Below are 19,353 nucleotides of genomic sequence, written 5' to 3'. Positions count from 1 at the left end.
TCGAGCAATTAAAAATGTAGACAATTCTAAAAAAAATTAGGATCGCTTTCCTCTTTTGGAAATTAAATTTAGTAGCCCCATTAAATTAAATTTAAATCAGTCTAATTCTGGACCATGCTTAAATCCAAATTATTCTTAATTTTTACAGCTAAACGACCTTTAGGAATTGACCCGACAAGAGGCATTGGGACAGCCTACGAAGGTTACGTAAAAGTCCCAAAAATGGGTGGCGTAAAAAAAGGTTGGGTGCGTCAATTTGTGGTTGTCTGTGACTTCAAATTATTCCTCTACGACATTTCGCCGGACAGAAATGCAATCCCCTCTGTTTACGTATCCCAAGTTTTGGATATGAGGGATGAGGAGTTCAGTGTCAGCTCTGTGCGAGACTCTGATGTTATACATGCGACGAAGAAAGACATTCCATGTATATTTAGAGTGAGTAAAAGCACGAGAAGATTCTAATATTTTGCAATTTATCATATTCATTTAATTAATATTTGCATCGATTTAATAATTATTGAATAACAAACCTTGTATTGAGATTCTAATGCTAGATGTACATTGTTTGCTATCAAATTACACAATGTGTTTAATAGTCTTAATTAAAAAGCTGACTCCTTAATAAAACGATATTCCTCGACTAGATAACAACATCCTTGCTGGAACCACCCGGATTGCGGAACCATACGTTAATGCTTGCTGACACAGAAAGTGAAAAGACTAAATGGGTAGTGGCCTTAAGCGAACTTCATCGGATTCTCAAAAGAAATAATCTCCCTAATACAACAGTACGATCTTCTCATTATTTATGGATTTTTGTGCTTATTTTTTTTTTAAATGTAGATGTAGATAATTTGTTGTTTCTTTTGATAGATTTTCAGAGCTAAGGAGCTGTTGGATAATACACTCGCGTTAATTAAAAACGTGATATCAGGAGCAATCATAGACCCGGATCGTCTAGTCATTGGCACGGAGGAAGGCTTATTTTGTTTAGATTTAGATCGTAGTGGTAAGTAAATTTTCAAAGGATTCATTTTCAATTTTTTTATAAATAATAAGAGTTTTAATAACGAAATTATTTCATGAATTGAAATAAGATTTCTGTAAGGTACACATTTTCAGAAGAGATTCAAAATTATTGATAGGTTTGAAATGGAAAAAAACAGCATAGATTGGAAAATTTCCAAGTACAAATAACGATAGTTTCAATGAGTACACAATTTAAGGTTGAATCTTTTTGAATTTGAAGTGCTTTCAAAATCTGGAAGTAAATTCAGGGTGGCTAGTTTTATTGCCGGAAAAATGCCCGGTTTTTTATTTATATTCGAGGTAATCAAAACTAATCTGCAAATTAAACCAACCAAAATTAAACTTCTGAATTTTCGACTTTCCAACTTAAAGCTTGAAAAAATGAATTCAAAAACCTGTAATTCAATCGTTTAATAATGAACAAGTTATAATATAATAATTACAATATTCAAAATGATAAAGTATCTCGATCATACAAATAAAAGGGAAAATAGGGTGATTTTCACGAAAATAGAAAGATGAATTGTTTTGCATAAAGTTAATATATAAGTACTATATTAAATTCAATATGAAATGCTTTAAATTTCTAAGATTTCAAGTGGAAATATATTGCATTTTTTTAAATAGTTACATTTTCAACCCAATGAAGATTTTTTAACAAAAGAGTTGAGTTTTCAAGTTAAAAAGTTGAATGGTTTAGAAAATAACTGAGTTTTTAATCAAATAATTAAATTTGGAACAAAATAGTTGAATTTAAAAATAAAAAATATGCATTTTCTAGAAGACATTTAAATTTTCAGTCTGGAAAGGCATATTTTAAAAAAAAGTGTCATTTTCAACCAAAAAATTGCATTTACAACCAAATAGTTGAATTTTTAACAAAGATGCGACATTTTAACAAAATTGTAGAATTTTTAACTTAATAGTGGAATTTTCGAGCCAAAACAATGAATTTTTTAGAAATAGTTATATTCTTAACCAAATAGTTGAGTTTTCAACCAAAAAAGATTAATTTTCAACAGAAAAGGATGACTTTTCTACCATAAAAGATGAATTTTGTATCCAAAAAGACGAATTTTGCACTAAAATAGTTCAAATTTTAAAAAAATGAAGTTTTTAGACTATAGTTGAATTGTCAACCTCAAAAAATGAGTTTTTAACAAAAACGATTATTTTCAACGAAACCGTTGATTATTCCCCCCAAACAGTTGCATTCAAAATCAAATAGTTGAACTTTGAATACAAAAATGCAATTTTAACAAAATAGCTGAATTTTCCACCCAGAAAGATGAACTTCAAACGAAGAAAGGTGATCGTTTTACCGTAAAAGATTAATATTCTACCAAAATAGTTGAAATTTTAACAAATTAATTAACTTTTGAACAAAAAAGTTGAATTTAAAAAAAATAAAAAAATTTAATTTCCACGAAATAATTGAATATTTTCCTAACAGTTGCATTTACAATCAAATAGCATAATTCTCAATAAAAAATATAAATTTTCAAGAAAATAAATCAATTTTTTAACATAAAGCTGAATTTTCAACCAAGAAAGATGAATTTTAAACAAAAGAAGATTACCGTTCTACCGTAAAAGATGAGCTTTCGATCCAAAAAGATGATTTTTTCTACCAAAAGAGTCGAATATTTAACCAAAAAGGATCATTTTAAAAAAAGTTGAATTTTCAACAAAATAGTTGATTTTTTAAACCAAAAATTTCAGCGAAAAATACTTGGGTTTTCTTACTGTGTTCTAGTAATTCAGTTCACATTTAGTTCATATTCTATTAACAACAGTTCACAGTGGAAACGCGAAAAACGGGAAGTTTCTTGAAAACTTCGGAAAAAAAATCCTTTAAAAGAATGTGTGGTAAGAGGGGAATAAATAGAGGAGAGTGTGGAGTCTGTAATTAAAATTTAATATATTATCTTAAATCTTACTCATTAAATATTTTACAGATACTTTTTTTACCATTGAGCACATTTTATTATGGTTTGCTTTTGAAATGAAAACGAACCGTGATGGTATAAACGTTAAGGCTTTTTAATAGATAATAATTAAACACTATTCCCTGTAATTTTCCGGTCCAGCGGCCTCCCCGTAAATGGAAGTTTCAATTCCTTAAATTTGAAAGAATTCGGGCCTGAAAAGGAGTCATCTTTAAAACTTCATGATTAATTTAAATTTGAATGCTTTGAATTTTGAAAAATTAAACTTTCTTGCTCTGTCCCTCTATTATTCTTTATTTTTTTTTAAGAATAGTGAGTCTGCAGTCGAATTGATCTATTAAATTTAAATTTCTATTTAATTAAAAACTTGATTTAATTTGTTTCTATTATTTTTCCAGAAATTGCAAGAGTCGGGGAGGGAAAGAAGATATATCTTCTCGAATATGTAACGGAGGAGCAATTAATAGTAGTACTTAGTGGAAAACAGCGTCATGTGCGTTTAGTTCCTGTTCGCGCTTTGGACGGAGACGAAGTTGAGTGGATCAAAGTCGCCGAAACGAAAGGGTGCATCACTTTAACAACCGGAGTCGTGCGTCGAAATCCTCTGACTTACTGTCTCTGTGTAGCAATTAAGAAGCAAAATGCCTCGCAAGTCATTATTTATGAAATCACACGTACGAAAACAAGACACAAGCGCGTTCGTGAACTGATGCTGCCTTGTCACGCACAAACGCTGCAAGTTCTATCCGAAGGACGACTGTGTGTTGGATACCCGTCTGGTTTTTCTATTTACAGCATTCTAGGAGATCATCAACCTATTTGTGAGTCACTATAACAAAATTTAATTAATAATTATAATCTTCGAATTTATTCATTCACTTTGCCTACGTTAAAACTCATTTCTTTTCACTTTTCACCTGTTTCCTGACGTTTTTCCTGTTAATTTTCAAGTTATTAATTTTACGCTTTAGATTAAAATTATTAAAAATTATGATGCATAGTTTGAAAATTAATCATTTTTAAGGACTTAATTTCAAGGTTCTAAAGTAGTTCTTAAATTTTTACACCAAGCTTGGAATTGTTTAATTTTTTACGCTTCAAGTTTGAGTTCAAATAACTTTGGATGTTTCCGATTAGAAAGGATACATATAACTTCCAACGTTTTTAGGATAATTACATTTTAAAGACTCACAATATGTAAAATTCTTCAATTTTTAACGGTGCAAATGAGACTAACTTATTTTCAACAGAAATAACATTTTTGAATGAAAAATTTAGCCAATCACTTTGAATGTTAGTTGATAATTATTAATCATATTTATCATCTTTAAAATGCCTATAATTTCAATTTCAAATTAAAATTTGAATGCGTAATTGTAAAACAGTTTAATTTTTGAGTAAAAACAAGAATTTAGTGGGTTTTGAGTGGATAATATCTTCTTCAACGATTTATAACTTATTTGATTGATGTTCGATATGAATTTAAAAAAAAATTAATAGAATTGCAATAGGGCTTTTTAATTCTCTTTCTATTTCTATCATTCATGACCAGGAAAAATGTTTTATAACCGGGAAATGACCAGAAAAATGGATTTTGTTTTTAGACGCCACACAGTGGAGAAACAGCGCATTTTTTGGGCATAACTCGACTGACAGTGCAATTCTTAACGGATTTTGATTTTTTAGAATTGACCTTAAGGCTTTCAGGTATAACATTTAACTGTGCAGTTTTTATTTCGACTAACTACAAATAATTTATTAGTGGGTTAAAGTAACACACAATTTTTTATTAATGTTATAGACAAATTAACCAAAGTTAGTTATTTTTTCGTGATTTGCAATGATTAGCTAATTTTGTCCCATAGTTTTTGTATAAAGTATCTCAGATAATGATTTGCGCTTATAATAAGTTAAGAATAGCTAATGATTGCCAATTATTGAAACAATTTTGATAAATAAATGCACATTTCGACCATTTTTTGATGAAAAGGCTTGATTTTTTTGTGGAATCAACTTAAAATGTTTTGCCCAAGACTCCTTGCTATCATATTTTTCATGGTGACCAAAAAATGTTGAATAATAAAACAGTTTTTATAAAAAAATTTGACCATTTTTTTATGAAAATGCTTGATTTATTTACGAAATCAACTTAATATGTTTTTCCTAAGACTCCTTGCTATCATATTTTTCATAATGATCAAATAATGTTAATTATTTAAACAATTTCTATAAACAAATGCGCATTTTGACCATTTTTCCATTAATAGGCTTGATATTTTGCTGAATTCGAAACATCTTGCAAAAGAATCTATGCTATCATATTTTCAATACTGATAGAAAATGATTATTATTTAAACGATTTTCATAAACAAATACGTATTTTGACCATTTTTTCAGGAATAGGATTCATTTTTTTCTGAATCAATGCGAAATATCTTGTAAAAGTATCTTTGCTGTCATATTTTTGATAATGACCTGATATATGAGAGCAAAGATTTTTTTGTCGAAAATGGACAAAAATTCTTCATGAATCGTAAATTTTTTATTTTTTTTAACCTTTGGAAAAACTTCTGGTAGAAGTTCACACGGTGCAAACTTTGTTTTATTTACACCACATCTATAAACCCTGAAACCAAACAATCCGGACCCAAAATCAATTAGACTTGAAACAAATAAAATCCAATCGTCTAATAAATCGGTCAGATGTAGAAAATATGACCCATACATTTCATAACACCTGTAAACTTCAAACCTAAAATCTTTAAATCTATCAAGTAAAAACCTACAAACCTATAAACCTGAGCCATTCAAAAATGGTTAAAATGCGCATTTATTTATAGAAATTGTTTAAATCATTAACATTTTTTGGTCATTATGAAAAATATGAAAGGAAGGAGTCGTAGGAAAAAACATTTTAAGTTGATTCCGTAAAAAAATCAAGCCTTTTCATCAAAAAATGGTCAAAATGTGCATTTATTTATAAAAATTGTTCAAATAATTAACATTTTTTGGTCACTATGAAAAATATGATAGCAAGGAGTCTCAGGCAAAACATTTTAAGTTGATTTCGTAAAAAAATCCAGCCTTTTCATAAAAAAATTGTCAAAATGTGGATTTGTTTATAAAAATGGTTTAAATAATTAGCAATCATTAGCTATTCTTAACTTATTGTGAGCGCAAATCATTATCTGAGATACTGTATACATAAGCTATGGGTCAAAATGAGCTAATCATTGAAAATCACGAAAAAATGACTTTTGTTAATTAATTTGTTCATAACATTATTAAAAAAATTTTTTGTTACTCTAACCCACTGCAAAATGGTTTGTAGTTAGTTTTTACATTGAATTATGACATTTTTTAATGAATTTTAAAGTCTTAGAAAAAATGGCATAATGGAAAAGTTTAGAAACAAAAAGAAGTAAGTTTGTTGCTAAATAACAAATTTCCGTTAAGTTAAAATAAAAATTTCATAGTTAAATGTTATACCTGGAGGCCTTATGGTCAATTCTAAAAAAAAAATCAAAATCAGTTAAGAATTGCACTGTCACTCGATTTTTGTCCAAAAATGTGCTTTTTCTCCCACTGTGCGCCACTCTGAAATATTTTAGATTTATGTTAAGAATATGATTGCTAATATTATAGAATCTTTTTTATCATAACCTTATTGTTTAAACACTTCTAAATTGGAATCCTCCTGAATCGATAATAGTTTCAAATTCTGATATTAAAAATGCCATGACAATTCTACTATTAAATCTTACAAAGTTTCAAATTGGTAGCCTTGATACTCAGTTTTTAATCAAATCATTTTAGATTGAAATGTTCTAAGTTGTTTGGCTTCAGTTTTAAGCGTACAAAATTGTCTGTTTTTTTTAAATCTTAGAAATCATAGAATATTAAATAGAAATATTTGGTAGTTGCACAGTTCTTAATTTATAATATTTTTAATCAAACAATTTTGAACTGGCGAAATCAAAACTTAAAAATTAGAAGATTTTAGAACAAGGCAGTAAAATTTGAATTATTTTTCATTTGAAAATATTTCAAAATGTTGGAAATTTCAGAGTAAAAATCAGTTTCAAAAATTTTTAAATTTCAATTTAAAATTATACTTTTCAGTGCACAATTCTAAAACACTTTAATTTTTGAGGCCTTGAAACTAAAGTTGTTTCTTCAAATGCTTAAGTTCGAAAATATTTGCCTTGAATTTTCTTCATTTTAAGAGGTTTCCAATTTCAAGTTTCAATGTAAAAATTTCAATATTCTAAATTGGTTGGGTTCAATTTTAAACATAAATAATTTCCAGTGTTTTAAATTCTTCGAAATCGTAGAATATCAAATTAAAAACACTTTTAATTTTCAATATAATATTTTAAAATTGTCCGATTCTTAGTTGAAGAAAAAAAATCAATTTTTTTTATAAGACTAAAAATGGAATTTTGTATTACAATCGACAGTTAAGCGTGCTCCAGTTTTAGATTAGTATCACTTTGAGATTTTTAACTTCCACACCTATTTCCTCGATTGTGAAATCTTCGTTTTATCTTTAAATAGTTATTTCGATTTTACAAACAATTTTTGATAAAAAACATATTTATAAATTTTAAATAAAGTTAGGATTCGTTTGTTTGTAATTTTCCGTAGTAACAAATTTTCCATGTTTAATGTTTCACATTAAAATTTTTTTTTATTTTAAACGTTTTTGTCAAAATAATTAAATTTAAAGTAATATTAATGAAAAATGTTCCATTTTAAACGGGGAATTCATTTTATAATCTTAGAAAAAAAATGCAAATCAATTTTAATATTAAATGAAAATTTTGGTTACTATGTAATTATGTAATGTTGTTATTATGTAATGTATAATTTAAAATTCTACAATGACAGAAGCTTCGACGTGATGATTTCAATTCCTTTGAATTTTAAATGATCCAATTTTCAATATTCTAATCTGAAAATATTCCATTTTTAGCATTTCGAAATTTTCCTATTTTTGACATTTTAATCTGGAACCATTCAATTACAAAATACTTTAATTCAAAATAAAATTGTTCCATTTAGAACGATTTCAGTTAGAAATTACACAGTTTCAACTCCTTTCTACTGAAAATGTTCAATTCTTATTGCAAATTTTACAATACATTTTTTTTATTTTAAGTGCTTTTATTTAGAAATGATATAAGCTTAATTTCTTTTAATTCTATTTGAGATATTGTCCTTTTTTCTAAATTTTACTTAATCTAAATTGTTTGATTTGATACGTTTTCAATTAAATCGTTCAATATATTTTTTAAATTTTCAAATGCTTTAAATTAAAAATCATTAAAATATTCTGTTTTAACGCTTTGAAATTTTCAGATTTTTTAATTAAGTTTGAAAATAAAAGTTCTGTTATTGTTTTCAGCATTGGTCCACCCTGAAAATGCTCTTCTAGGCTTCTTAACGTATAGTGCAGTCGACGCTTTGCGTTGTATCGAATTACCAAAAGGAGAATTCTTATTGGTTTTCCACACGTTGGCAGTTTACGTGGATAGTCAAGGGAGGAAAAGTCGCGATAGGGAAATTATGTATCCCGCTGTTCCTACGGCAGTCAGTGAGTTAAAACCTTACGAAACCGTTTCTTTAATATTACTTCAAAAAGTGGTTTCTTTACAAGTATAAATTGCATTTCTTGTAAATAACTTGATCAAATAATTTCTTCCAGGTTATTGCGAAGGTTATCTGCTCGTCTATAGCGAAACTCATGTCGATGTCTTCGATTGCACGACCGGAGATTGGTTACAAACCCTTAACGTTAAAAGAGCAAGGCCACTAAATACTTCGGGGTCCCTCACGACCTGTGCCATCAACGATATGCCACACGTTATCTTTTTAAGCAACTTGCATCAACGTAAGTTTGATTGAAAAAATGTCTATTGAACTTTATAAAATGAATATTCATGGATATTTGAATATTATTTTTAGGTGAACTATTAAATTTGTCACCAATGGATACAAGTGGAAGGCAAATGACACGACCGAGGAGAAGATTCTCGTTGAGGGAGGGAAACAGAGCCGCTCGTCCTACTGATCGCCGATCGAAAATGATATCGGCGCCCACGAATTTTAATCACATCAGTCATATGGGACCTGGAAATGGGATTCAGGTATGTCTCACCATTTGACAATTAGTTTAGATTTTATTTTCAGGGTAACTACAGAATCCTAATTTCAATATTCCCTAGTTTTCCCTGGCCAATTTTTCAATTTTCCTGACCGTTATTAATTTTGCTTTCAGTTATAACAACGACTTTAAATCTTGAGAATCAGTAATGCTAATACAACAGCTTGTTGTCTATAATTCAGTATGAAATGTTTTAGATTTAAAGTAAAAATCTATTGCATTTTCAATGAAATACTTGATTTTTCACTCAAAATAGATTAATTTTTTAACCAAAAGAGATTAATTTTAAACGAAAAAGTACATTTGAAACCAAGGAAGATGATTTTTCAACCAAGCAGTTAAATTTTCAACTGAAAAAATGATTTTTTTGGACCAATAATTTGCATTTACAACCTAATAGTGGAATTCCAAGCAAAAAAGACGAATTTTAAACAAATTAATTGAATTTTTAACCAAACAGTTGAGTTTCAAATCAAATGATCGAATTTTTAAACGAAAAAATGATAGTTGTATTTTTAAGCAAAACGGTCAATCATCAAGCAAAAAGAAAGATACATTTTCAATCTAAAAGGACGAAATTTACATCCAAAAAAGATAATTTTCAACAAATTAATTAAATTTTTACTAAAATATTTACATTTTTAACCAGGTTACAAATGTTCAGCCAAACAGTGGAATTTTCCATCCAAAAAAACAAATTTTCCTTCCAAAAAGATCAAGAAAGATGATTGTTCAAAGAAATCGTTGAGTTTTCTGGCAAAAAAAGACGAATTTTCAACTAAATAGATGAATCTTCAATCAAAAAATGAATGTTTAACAAAGTAGTAGTAATAGTTGGTATTTCAATTTAAAAATATTATAATATAAAATTAATTTAGAACGAAATGGTTTCATTTTCAACAAAAATGATATGAATTTTCAAATTAAAAAGGCAAATTCGCAACTAAGAAAGATTTTTCAGTAAAGAAAAAAAATCAACCAATTTCTTGCATTTTCAAGCTAAAAAGACGAATTTTCTACAAAACAGTGGAATTCTCAAACCAAAATTATGAATTTTCATCAAAACAGTTTATTTTCAATACAATAATTAAATTTTGAACTAGAAGAAATTAATCGTAAACCAAAAATGTAATAGTAGACTTTTTAATTAAAAAGCATTAACTTTAAACCAAAAAGATGACTTCAACCAAAAGATGAATTTTCAATCCAAAAGAACAAATTTACTATTCAAAGAGATAAATGTTCAACGAAGCAGTTGAAGTTTCGGTAAAAAAAAATTAGTCTTAAAAAATAATTGTGAATTTTTTATGAAGTAATCAAATTTGCAACAAAATAGTTGAGTTTTTAACCAAATAGTTGAATGCTCAACCAAACAGTTTTATTTTAAAGCCAAAAAAAACAACTGTTATATAAGGCAGTTAAATTTTTAATCCAAAAGGACAATTTTTCTTCTTGAATAAATTAAGAAAGATGACTATTTAAGAAAATAATTGAATTTTTAACCAAGTAGTTAACTTTTCTAATAAAAAAGATCAATTTAAGCCAAATAGTTGAATTTCTAACAAAGTAGTTCAACTTTTAACGAAGCTGTTGAATTTTCTACCAAAAAATATTTATTCTCAACGAAATACGTGACAGTTCATATTTCAGACAAAAATTATTTTAATTTTGAATAAAAAATAGTTGAATTCATCCATAAAAGAAGAAATTTTAAGAAAACAGTTAATTTTGTAACCATAAAAGATCTTATAGACAAGACAAAACAACAATTGCACTCTAACAGTCTAATTTTCAACAAAATAGGTACATACATTTTCAACCAAGTACTTGGATTTTTAGCAAAAAAATATGAATTGTTAACGAAAAATAGAATAGTTGGATTTTTAACTAAAAACGAACAAACAATTGTCAGACAAACATAGTTGCATTTTCAGTTAAACAAAGTATTTTTGAACAAAAAACGGAGATTTTCATAGCATAATTAAATCTTCAACCAATATAATAAAGTTTTAACAGTGTTATTAAATTTTTTAACCAAGTACACAAGTAGTTGATTCTTCGATAAAAAAAGTTGACTTTTTAACAAAATACCAGAAGTTGAATTTTTAATTAAATAATTAAATTTTCAACCAAATAGTATAATTGTTAACTAAAGAAATGAAATCTGAACCAAAAATATAACACTAGACTTCTCAATTAAATATAATCAACTTTTAACCGGGAATATTTGAATGGGGATAGAGACAAGAGTGTTAAGTTTTTACAACAATCGTACAAAATTTTTTAAACTTCAATTTTAGTTTATCGAAGATTTCCTGACTCTTAGTGGTTTTCCCTGACATTCTCTGAAATTCCCAGGTCTGTAGCAATCCTGATTTTATAGGCATATAAAAACAAGGATAAAAATGAAGATACTGTCCTAATTAAAAGTTCTGAATTTATCTTCTAGATTCAACGTTTGCTGGATTTACCGACGACGTTGGAAACTGCTGATCAACCGCCGCCCCCTTACGCTGCTGTAACGAGTCACCATAGTGGCGCTCATTTTCACGGAGGTCCACAGCGAGTGCGTTTTTTTAACATATATTTGTTGCAAATCCTCTCAAAATTATATTTATTAACTGATTAAGTAATTTTTAATTTTTAGGTATACAGTTCTGGATTACAAGCTCCTAACAAACCGGCACCTCTACCACCAAGACATCCTCCCTCTGATTCTCGACGTCTAAGTTCACACATGTCGAAACATTCGGGATACTCGCCCCATAATGGTAAGCATTCATTAACTTTCAAATTTAAAAACATAATTTAGTGTCTCTGTTATTGATGAAAATCGTTTTTTTTTTTTAATTCTGCAGGATCAGCATCTGCTAGGAGAGGTCCAGCTCCGCCAAGACCCACAGCTACACCTCCATCTTTACCGCGCACACCTGATCAGGTTGATTCTGATTCATTGCATATGAGATCACACACGCCCCTTTCTCTTGGCAGCATTTCGTCCTTACATGATAAGGTAAGAACTTCTTTATTTTTTCAGTCGTCCATTACGAATAAATATTATAGGAAAATCAGTATTGGGAATGGTTAAACTGCGGTACGCCACCTGGTGACAAAAAATCCGAACTAGAAAGAATTTGTACGATTTTAAAGATGCATTTTAATTTGTGCATAAGCGTGTTTTCACGATTTTTTTTCTGAAGTTTAAAGTATTTATTGGACAATAAAAGTAAGTATTTATCATGAACTAAGGGTTTTAGATGGAATTTACATATTATGCAGTGAAAACACATTTTTTGACAGAAATATTTTTCTAAAATAAAAAAAAGAAGAACAATTATTGTACTATTGATCGTGATTTTCAAAGATTATAAACTTAAATGAACTTATTTTGAAGCAAAAATGAACTCAAAAGTAAATTTCTATTAATTTATACATGAAACATTTACTATTTAAAAATCTGATCTAAAAGTTAGGTTAGACTTCGTATTTAAATTTCAATCATAGCATAATCTGGATAAAATTTGTCGCAACATACATTACTTAAAGTTTATTTAGGCTTAAAATTCATTGCGACTTACATGAAATAGTAAAATAATTCTTTTTAAAAAAACAGCTATTTGACAATAATGTGTTTTTTCACTGTATTCGATGGAAATTCTATCTAACACTATTTTTTTTTATGAAGATTCGTTTTCAGTGTTCAATTATTGTTTTATACTTCACAGAACAATCGTAAAAACACTTGTATGCAAAAATTAATAACCATCTTTAAAATTGTACCTACTCTTTTTAGTTAGAGTTTTCGGCACCAGGTGGCGAAATGGTAGGCCACCATTCCCAATAGGCCTATCATTATTTTCGTATAATAACTTTCGTAAGGGTTCGCTGAGAAGAAAATGTTCTATCACTAATATTTGTATCTGTTTCCGACAAAAGCTTACGCAATCTCTTGAGGAACTTGAGAACTACCTATCCCAGGCCTCACAGACCTATTTGCCCTATTGTGACCTATATTCAGTTAAGATCCCTAAAGTACCCTATTCTCAAGAGTTGGTCCCTATGGTACAATATTTGCAGCCCATAATCGAAGTTTAAAAAAATTTATTATATGATCGAATCAGGGAATTTCTGTAAGAAGTAAGTATAAAAAAAATCACGACTCACAATCAGGAGAGAAATTTCGATTGATTAATTCACGGAACTGCTCCTTGATTTTATCACGGTTTGGCACGAAAACTAAGATCACGGAACCCTTGCTTTTAAAGCAACGGTCTGGAATTTGCAGGCATGCCACTCCCCTTTGCGATAAGGTCTCGAACTCAATGCTTTTTAGATCATAGAGTCCAAGACTTTAAAGCACTAAAAATTGTAGCTCTAAAATCACGCGCTTCCGTGAATGCAGATGTCGAAATTTCTCTCCGTCAATTAGTTACTTTTTGTATCAAATCACTTTTTAGTTACTTTTTAAAGATAAAGTCACTCTTAGTAATTTTTTTCCAATAAATAATTCATGGTTAATATTTGAAAATACTTTTATAGGGCCTATAAAGTTTAAAAAGATTAAAAAAGATTTCACATGATTTTATAACGTTTACGAGGATTTCAATTATTTTAAGGGGGGTTTAAAGCTCTCAAGGTAATTTATTAAATTTTCCAGGATTTCAAGAAATATCAGATTTCATAGAAGGTCACGAGATTTAATAATATTTTAGTGGATTTGAAAGAATTTCCTTAAGAGAAGTGCGGTATGTCGTAGGGTTTCAAAGGTTTCAAGAGATTTGAAATTATTTTTTGGAGTTCACCCTGAATTCTTATTAATTTGTCCTGAATTATTTCGATTTTTTAAATTTATTTGGATTATTCAAAATTTACTAAAGTTCAACCTAACTCAATGGATTTTTTATATTTTTTAAAAGTTTTAATTTAATTGATGCTGAGGATCGATTGATACAATGATCAAAGTATTTGAAATATTATAAGAAATTTTTTCAAATACCTGGGCATTTTCAAGAGCTTTAAAAACTTAAAGGATCGGTTATTTAAAAAAATTACAAGTAATTTTGAATTTTTCAAAGAATTTGCAATCATTTAGGGTAATTTAAAAGATTCCAATGAATCTACAAGAGATTTAAATAATTTTAAGAGATTTCCAAGGGTTTTAAAAATTTTAAGGGATATTACATTTCAGTCGATTCCAAAAAATGTATACACAAAAAGTTAGGAATTTCGTAGGGTTTCGAAGATTTTAAGAGATTTAAAAATATTTTGTTTGCAATTCATTTGGAATTAGCCCTGAATTCTTACTCATTTATCCTGAATTCTTTTTAATTCTATTTAATTCTTCTAAATTTAACCTATTCTACTCAACCCAATTCTACTCAATTTAATTAATTTTTTTATATTGTTTCATTTACTTTCAAGACACTTGATTGTTTTTTTTTAATTCATTCTTTTGAATTCTTTGTATTTTTTTTTTTGATTTATTCAATTCTATTTAATTCAGTGATTGAAAACAAAATTTTAACCGTTTTTATTTAATTGATCCTAAAGTTTTTAAACTTATTTTAAAGTCTCAGACATTTCCTCAAATTATTTTGAATTCTCTTGAATTTTTCTAAGCTCTTTTCAAATTTCCTGAATTCAATTAAGCTTTGTAATATTTTTAAATTGTTTTTAATTTACTTGAATTTTTTTAATTTACCTTGAATTTGTATGAATTTCATCGTCTTCTTCTCGTTTACCTTAAATTCCTCTAAATTCATTTTGAAGTCTTATTCATTTATCCTAAGTTTGTTACCGTTAGAGTGCCGAAAAGAATCCTATGAGCGTGACAGAAAGTACCCTTTGGTCCCTATGTTTTATCCCATAGGACCTGTGAGGCCTGCTATCCAAAAATCTGTAAGTTTAGAATACCTAATGCAATTTAAATGTTTTATTTTAGGAACCAGTATCCGGTGGAAGTCCTCGACATTCGATAGCCTCGAATAATAGTTCAAATCCATCAACGCCTCCAAGTCCAGCGCATGATCATGGATCGTCGTCTTATGATTCATGAGCGATCAACGTAAGAGGGGCGTGTACCTAGAGTCGAAAGATACTCGCCATCCTGTTAGATTGTACATGAAATTTCTAGTTTTAGGCTAACATTAGGTTGAGTATCCTTGGTACTGATCTTTTTTTTTATACTAGAGCAATCATTGTTTTATATATGGTCTTTTGCCTAAAACGTTACCAAACCGTTCTTCACCTTACTGCGTGTGTACAGTTTCAGTTAATCCAATTAACGAATCACGATCGCAAGTGACGTCGCTTTGTTCGCTTGGAAGCGATTAAGACAGATCCCTTTTTTACATTTTCGATTATTTAACCCCCCGTCATGCCTAAATTACTGCCAATTACCTTTCACAGTACAACGACACAAGATCACTGAACAAAAAAAAACGAAATTCAGAGAAAGTTTGACCATGGAGTTAACATTCTAGAAATCTGATCTGAATAATTTAGACTGAATGCATTAATCTTAGTGATTGTTTAATTTCCGAGTTTCTGGTAAAAATGTCCTCAAAGGAATCGTTTTTCTCACAAGCGAAGACATAACGAGTAAATTTTGTAGTGCGCGGCCGGAATATGCAAAGGCATAGGGTTAAGTAACTCATTCTACGTTTTCTATGTTCTTTTTTTTACCTTAAATTATTCCATTACATCCACAAATTGTCATGGATGCAAGACCATAATAATGTGCATAATTTCTTTTTGTTTATTAACAAAAAATCATCCAGCATAAGATTCTGAAGGTACCCCCAGATTCGCTTTAGGTACTGTCCCAGTACTATTTGCGTCCTAGGGACGTGAAACTATAATAATTAATCGATATAATGTATGTATATTTTACATAAATTTGCTTGGAACTTGCGAAAAAACATTTTTCACGACGATACGGATTTTTCAACTTAAGTACGCCTAAGTAATGAGTTTCATTTTCTGAGTAACTTAGCAAAAAATGAATGTACATAATTTATTATTTAAATCATTAACAGAAATATGAGTCGTAGCTTATTAGCAAAGTCATTATCGCGAAGCTTCGGCTGGAGTTGTTTGTTTTTTTTGCCTATTTTATATTTTTTTCTTGGATTTTCTATTGCTTTCTGCTGAAAAAAAAACGAAATTGTATTGAAATGTTGGAAATTCTTTTATAAAATTTTTCTATATAAATTTTTTATTGAGCCTCTACCGAACTTCATTAAGTCTTAGAGATGAGTCTATTCATCATTGTGAATATTAAGTCAACAATCTTAAGTGCAATTTGTCAGAACCTTATGCTGAAAATATTTAGGAACTTGGTTCAGTTAGAAATATTCCCGTTGGCATTGTTTAAAACACAAAATGCCATGTGGATTGTATTACTATATTATAATTCTTGCGATGTGAAGGAAGAGTGCATGAGTTAAATAAAATAATTTGTATCTACCATTTTTGTACTATTTTTACGAGTTCAAAGAACATATCAGATTTTGTCACAGGAGTCAAATTAGTTTTTGTATTAGAAAATTTGTCGATGATCAAAAAAACAAAAAACAAAACAATAAAGACTGCATAAAATAAGAAGCATAATGTGTAGATTTAGAATTTGTCAAAAATTATTTCCTAAACAGGTCGATGGGGATAAAAAATAAAGATAGGGAGTTTAAAGTATTATTTTCTAGACTGAGGAATCTCTAATTTTTTTCATGCGCTCTTTCTTACACCAAAGTATTATCGGAGTGTGTAAATGACCGTCGGAGAGAAAATTTCAAGTCTAACGCATTCTAATAGTCATATTTCATGCTTCCTTTATCGCGTTTGGAATTCTCATTTATTTTTTAAATAATATTTTCTTTTTTGTAAATCCAAAGTCTTTAATTCTTGCAAGGGAATATAAAAAAATAAATCATATACTATGCTATTGTAGTCATAACGAATAGAGTTTAAAAATATAACAAATTTAACACCTATACGAAGAAACTAGAAAGGCCGTTATTAGAAGAAACGTTAATTATTGTACGAAATTGTAATAGTACTGACACCGCTACACATAATTATTAAACTTAGAATTATAAATCCGAAGTGGATTTTAGAGACAGTTAATGAAAATTGGAAATGCTATGAAGTTCGTGTTATAGTACTTTATCGAGAATCGATAATTGATCATTGATACGGATTTGTACTCCAGCCCATCTTCCGTCATTGTTACTTGAGGGTTCTAAAATCAAAAGTGTTACTACTTCGTATTTGTCAATTCGAGAAAGAGGAAGAGAGAGTTATTGCTCACCCAATGTTACTCGATGTTCGAAATTTATAGGTTTACGTTTCTATTTTTGTATATACGATAATAATCTAAAGAATTCGATTGCGTTAATCGCTAATTTTCGATGTGCTCCACGAACTTTACCTGATTTTAGATCCCTTACGCTTTAGAGTGCATCTAATCCTGAGCGAGCGTGTTGCAAAACTTTCTCAAGTAATTTAATCTAGATCATTGTAAAGAAGAGACGACCTTTTTTGTTATTATAAATCTGCGCGTTTACAGTGAAGCATTTCGACTCCGTTACGTCATTATCTAGTTTTCTTTTGCATTCTAATAGATTTCTCTTGTTTGTAACATCGTACACTAAGGATTTCATTGGTCTCTACCAGTATATTATAATAATCTGATTTTATTATTATGCATTTTTCAGGCGCATAGCAGTAGTACCTTATTATCATAAACTTATTTATAATATTTGTGTATTGTTTATAATATTTATTAAAAGAAATTATAAATGATAATTCTTGTCCGTCAGAGTCTGGTATTCAATTCTTATTTCAGGATAAAAGGGAATTTAATACATTTGTTTATTATAGAGCTTTATGCAAATTTTTAGCATTATTTTTCAGCTTGAAAGCCAAGCTCTGATGATTATGCGTAATTTATTGTACCCTGGTATGTAAAAATTAAAAGAAGTTTTTATTTGTAAGAGACATAGGGATACAGCCTACACCAAATAGAAAAGCACTTCAACAAAAGTAAAAGTTCAAACTCATGAAAAGAAAAAAAACCTAAGTCCTCCAAGAATCTTTTTAAATTAATTTCTAAATTTTGTATCTTTCAATATTTGGATAGTGCAGTTTGTTTTGTTTGCTGTATGTAAATTAAATAGTAATTAATTTGGTGAAAAGTGTTTCCAGGCTTAAAATATGTTTTAAGTTTCAGCTAATATTAAGAAAAATGTTTCCAGACTGTGTACACACCTTTTTTTCTTTTATTTCTAACGAAAACCATCTGACATTATTTGGAAATCACAAAACAGAAGCCTTAGAAAATTGAGCAGAATCTTATATTGGGTTTATGAAAATTGTCAGTCAAAAAACAAAATATTACTTACAATTAGTTTAAAAGTTTTTTTTTCTGAAATTAAATTAAAAATCAAAAATGAAACAATGGCAATTGATAAATTCACATTTTCGTGAAAAACTTATTTTAAAAATGAAAAGAGCTGGTGTACCTGAAAAGAACTGAAAAATTCAAACATCAATTATTTATCAGAACAAAACAAGAATAAAAAGTGAAAAATCAACATAGTGACTAAATAAATAAAAAGCTATTAACAACCGTTTATTCGATAATAAATGACCGTTCATAGAAGTTCCCCTATTCACTTTTGGGGCTCTTCGGCATATAGCCTCTTCTTTTTTGAGCAATTGCCCCTGACCTATTTTTTAAATTCCCGGACTGAGATTTTTAACTTCAGCACTTTCCATGGTATTAAAAACAACGATTATTGGTAAAAATACAGGATCTACCAACAATCTAGGAAAAAAGATCTTCCATAAATTCGAAAATATTTTATCCCAATGCTACCTAAGTTAAAAATATGAACATTCACATCAGAATAAATTATCTACCTCCCTAGCTATATTTAAAAATTAAAAAAGCAGAACCTGCTCAGTGAAACTCACTCTTACATTTTTAATTTTCACTGCCCCTGGACGTGAAGCCATTTTAAGGCATTTCTCACATACAATTTTCCATTCAGAAACCCTGAAATCATACACCGTTTCAGTATAAAAAAAATGTTACTAGCAGAATAGCGACAATAGGAAAACTCGTTACTTTTGTGGTATAAACGACAAAAAAATAAATTCTGATTTGAAAAGTGAATGAAAGTCAGGTGCAAATCTGCAAACAAAAAA

General features: G+C 28.8%; 1 protein-coding gene across 3 annotated transcripts in view; it reads left to right on the top strand.

The window, feature by feature from the left end:
* Positions 1 to 16,614, top strand: part of LOC117169465 (serine/threonine-protein kinase Genghis Khan) — a 49,287-nt gene extending 32,673 nt beyond the window's left edge. For 2 of the 3 annotated variants that reach the window (XM_033355860.1, XM_033355862.1), the window contains 11 exons: positions 149 to 435; positions 645 to 788; positions 874 to 1,009; positions 3,377 to 3,799; positions 8,386 to 8,574; positions 8,686 to 8,871; positions 8,946 to 9,127; positions 11,594 to 11,710; positions 11,792 to 11,915; positions 12,003 to 12,157; positions 15,086 to 15,199. In XM_033355860.1, coding sequence (XP_033211751.1) covers positions 149 to 435; positions 645 to 788; positions 874 to 1,009; positions 3,377 to 3,799; positions 8,386 to 8,574; positions 8,686 to 8,871; positions 8,946 to 9,127; positions 11,594 to 11,710; positions 11,792 to 11,915; positions 12,003 to 12,157; positions 15,086 to 15,199 — 2,057 coding nt within the window. Of the gene's footprint in view, positions 1 to 148; positions 436 to 644; positions 789 to 873; positions 1,010 to 3,376; positions 3,800 to 8,385; positions 8,575 to 8,685; positions 8,872 to 8,945; positions 9,128 to 11,593; positions 11,711 to 11,791; positions 11,916 to 12,002; positions 12,158 to 15,085 lie in introns of all 3 variants that reach the window. The other variant, XM_033355861.1, reaches the window with a different exon arrangement.
* Positions 16,615 to 19,353: the final 2,739 nt, after the last annotated feature.

The sequence above is a fragment of the Belonocnema kinseyi genome, chromosome 3 (assembly GCF_010883055.1).
Source record: "Belonocnema kinseyi isolate 2016_QV_RU_SX_M_011 chromosome 3, B_treatae_v1, whole genome shotgun sequence".
NCBI classification, from domain to species: Eukaryota; Metazoa; Arthropoda; class Insecta; order Hymenoptera; family Cynipidae; genus Belonocnema; species Belonocnema kinseyi.
The sequence above is the reverse complement of the archived record's forward strand: the minus strand, read 5'-3'. Positions and strand labels throughout refer to the sequence as shown.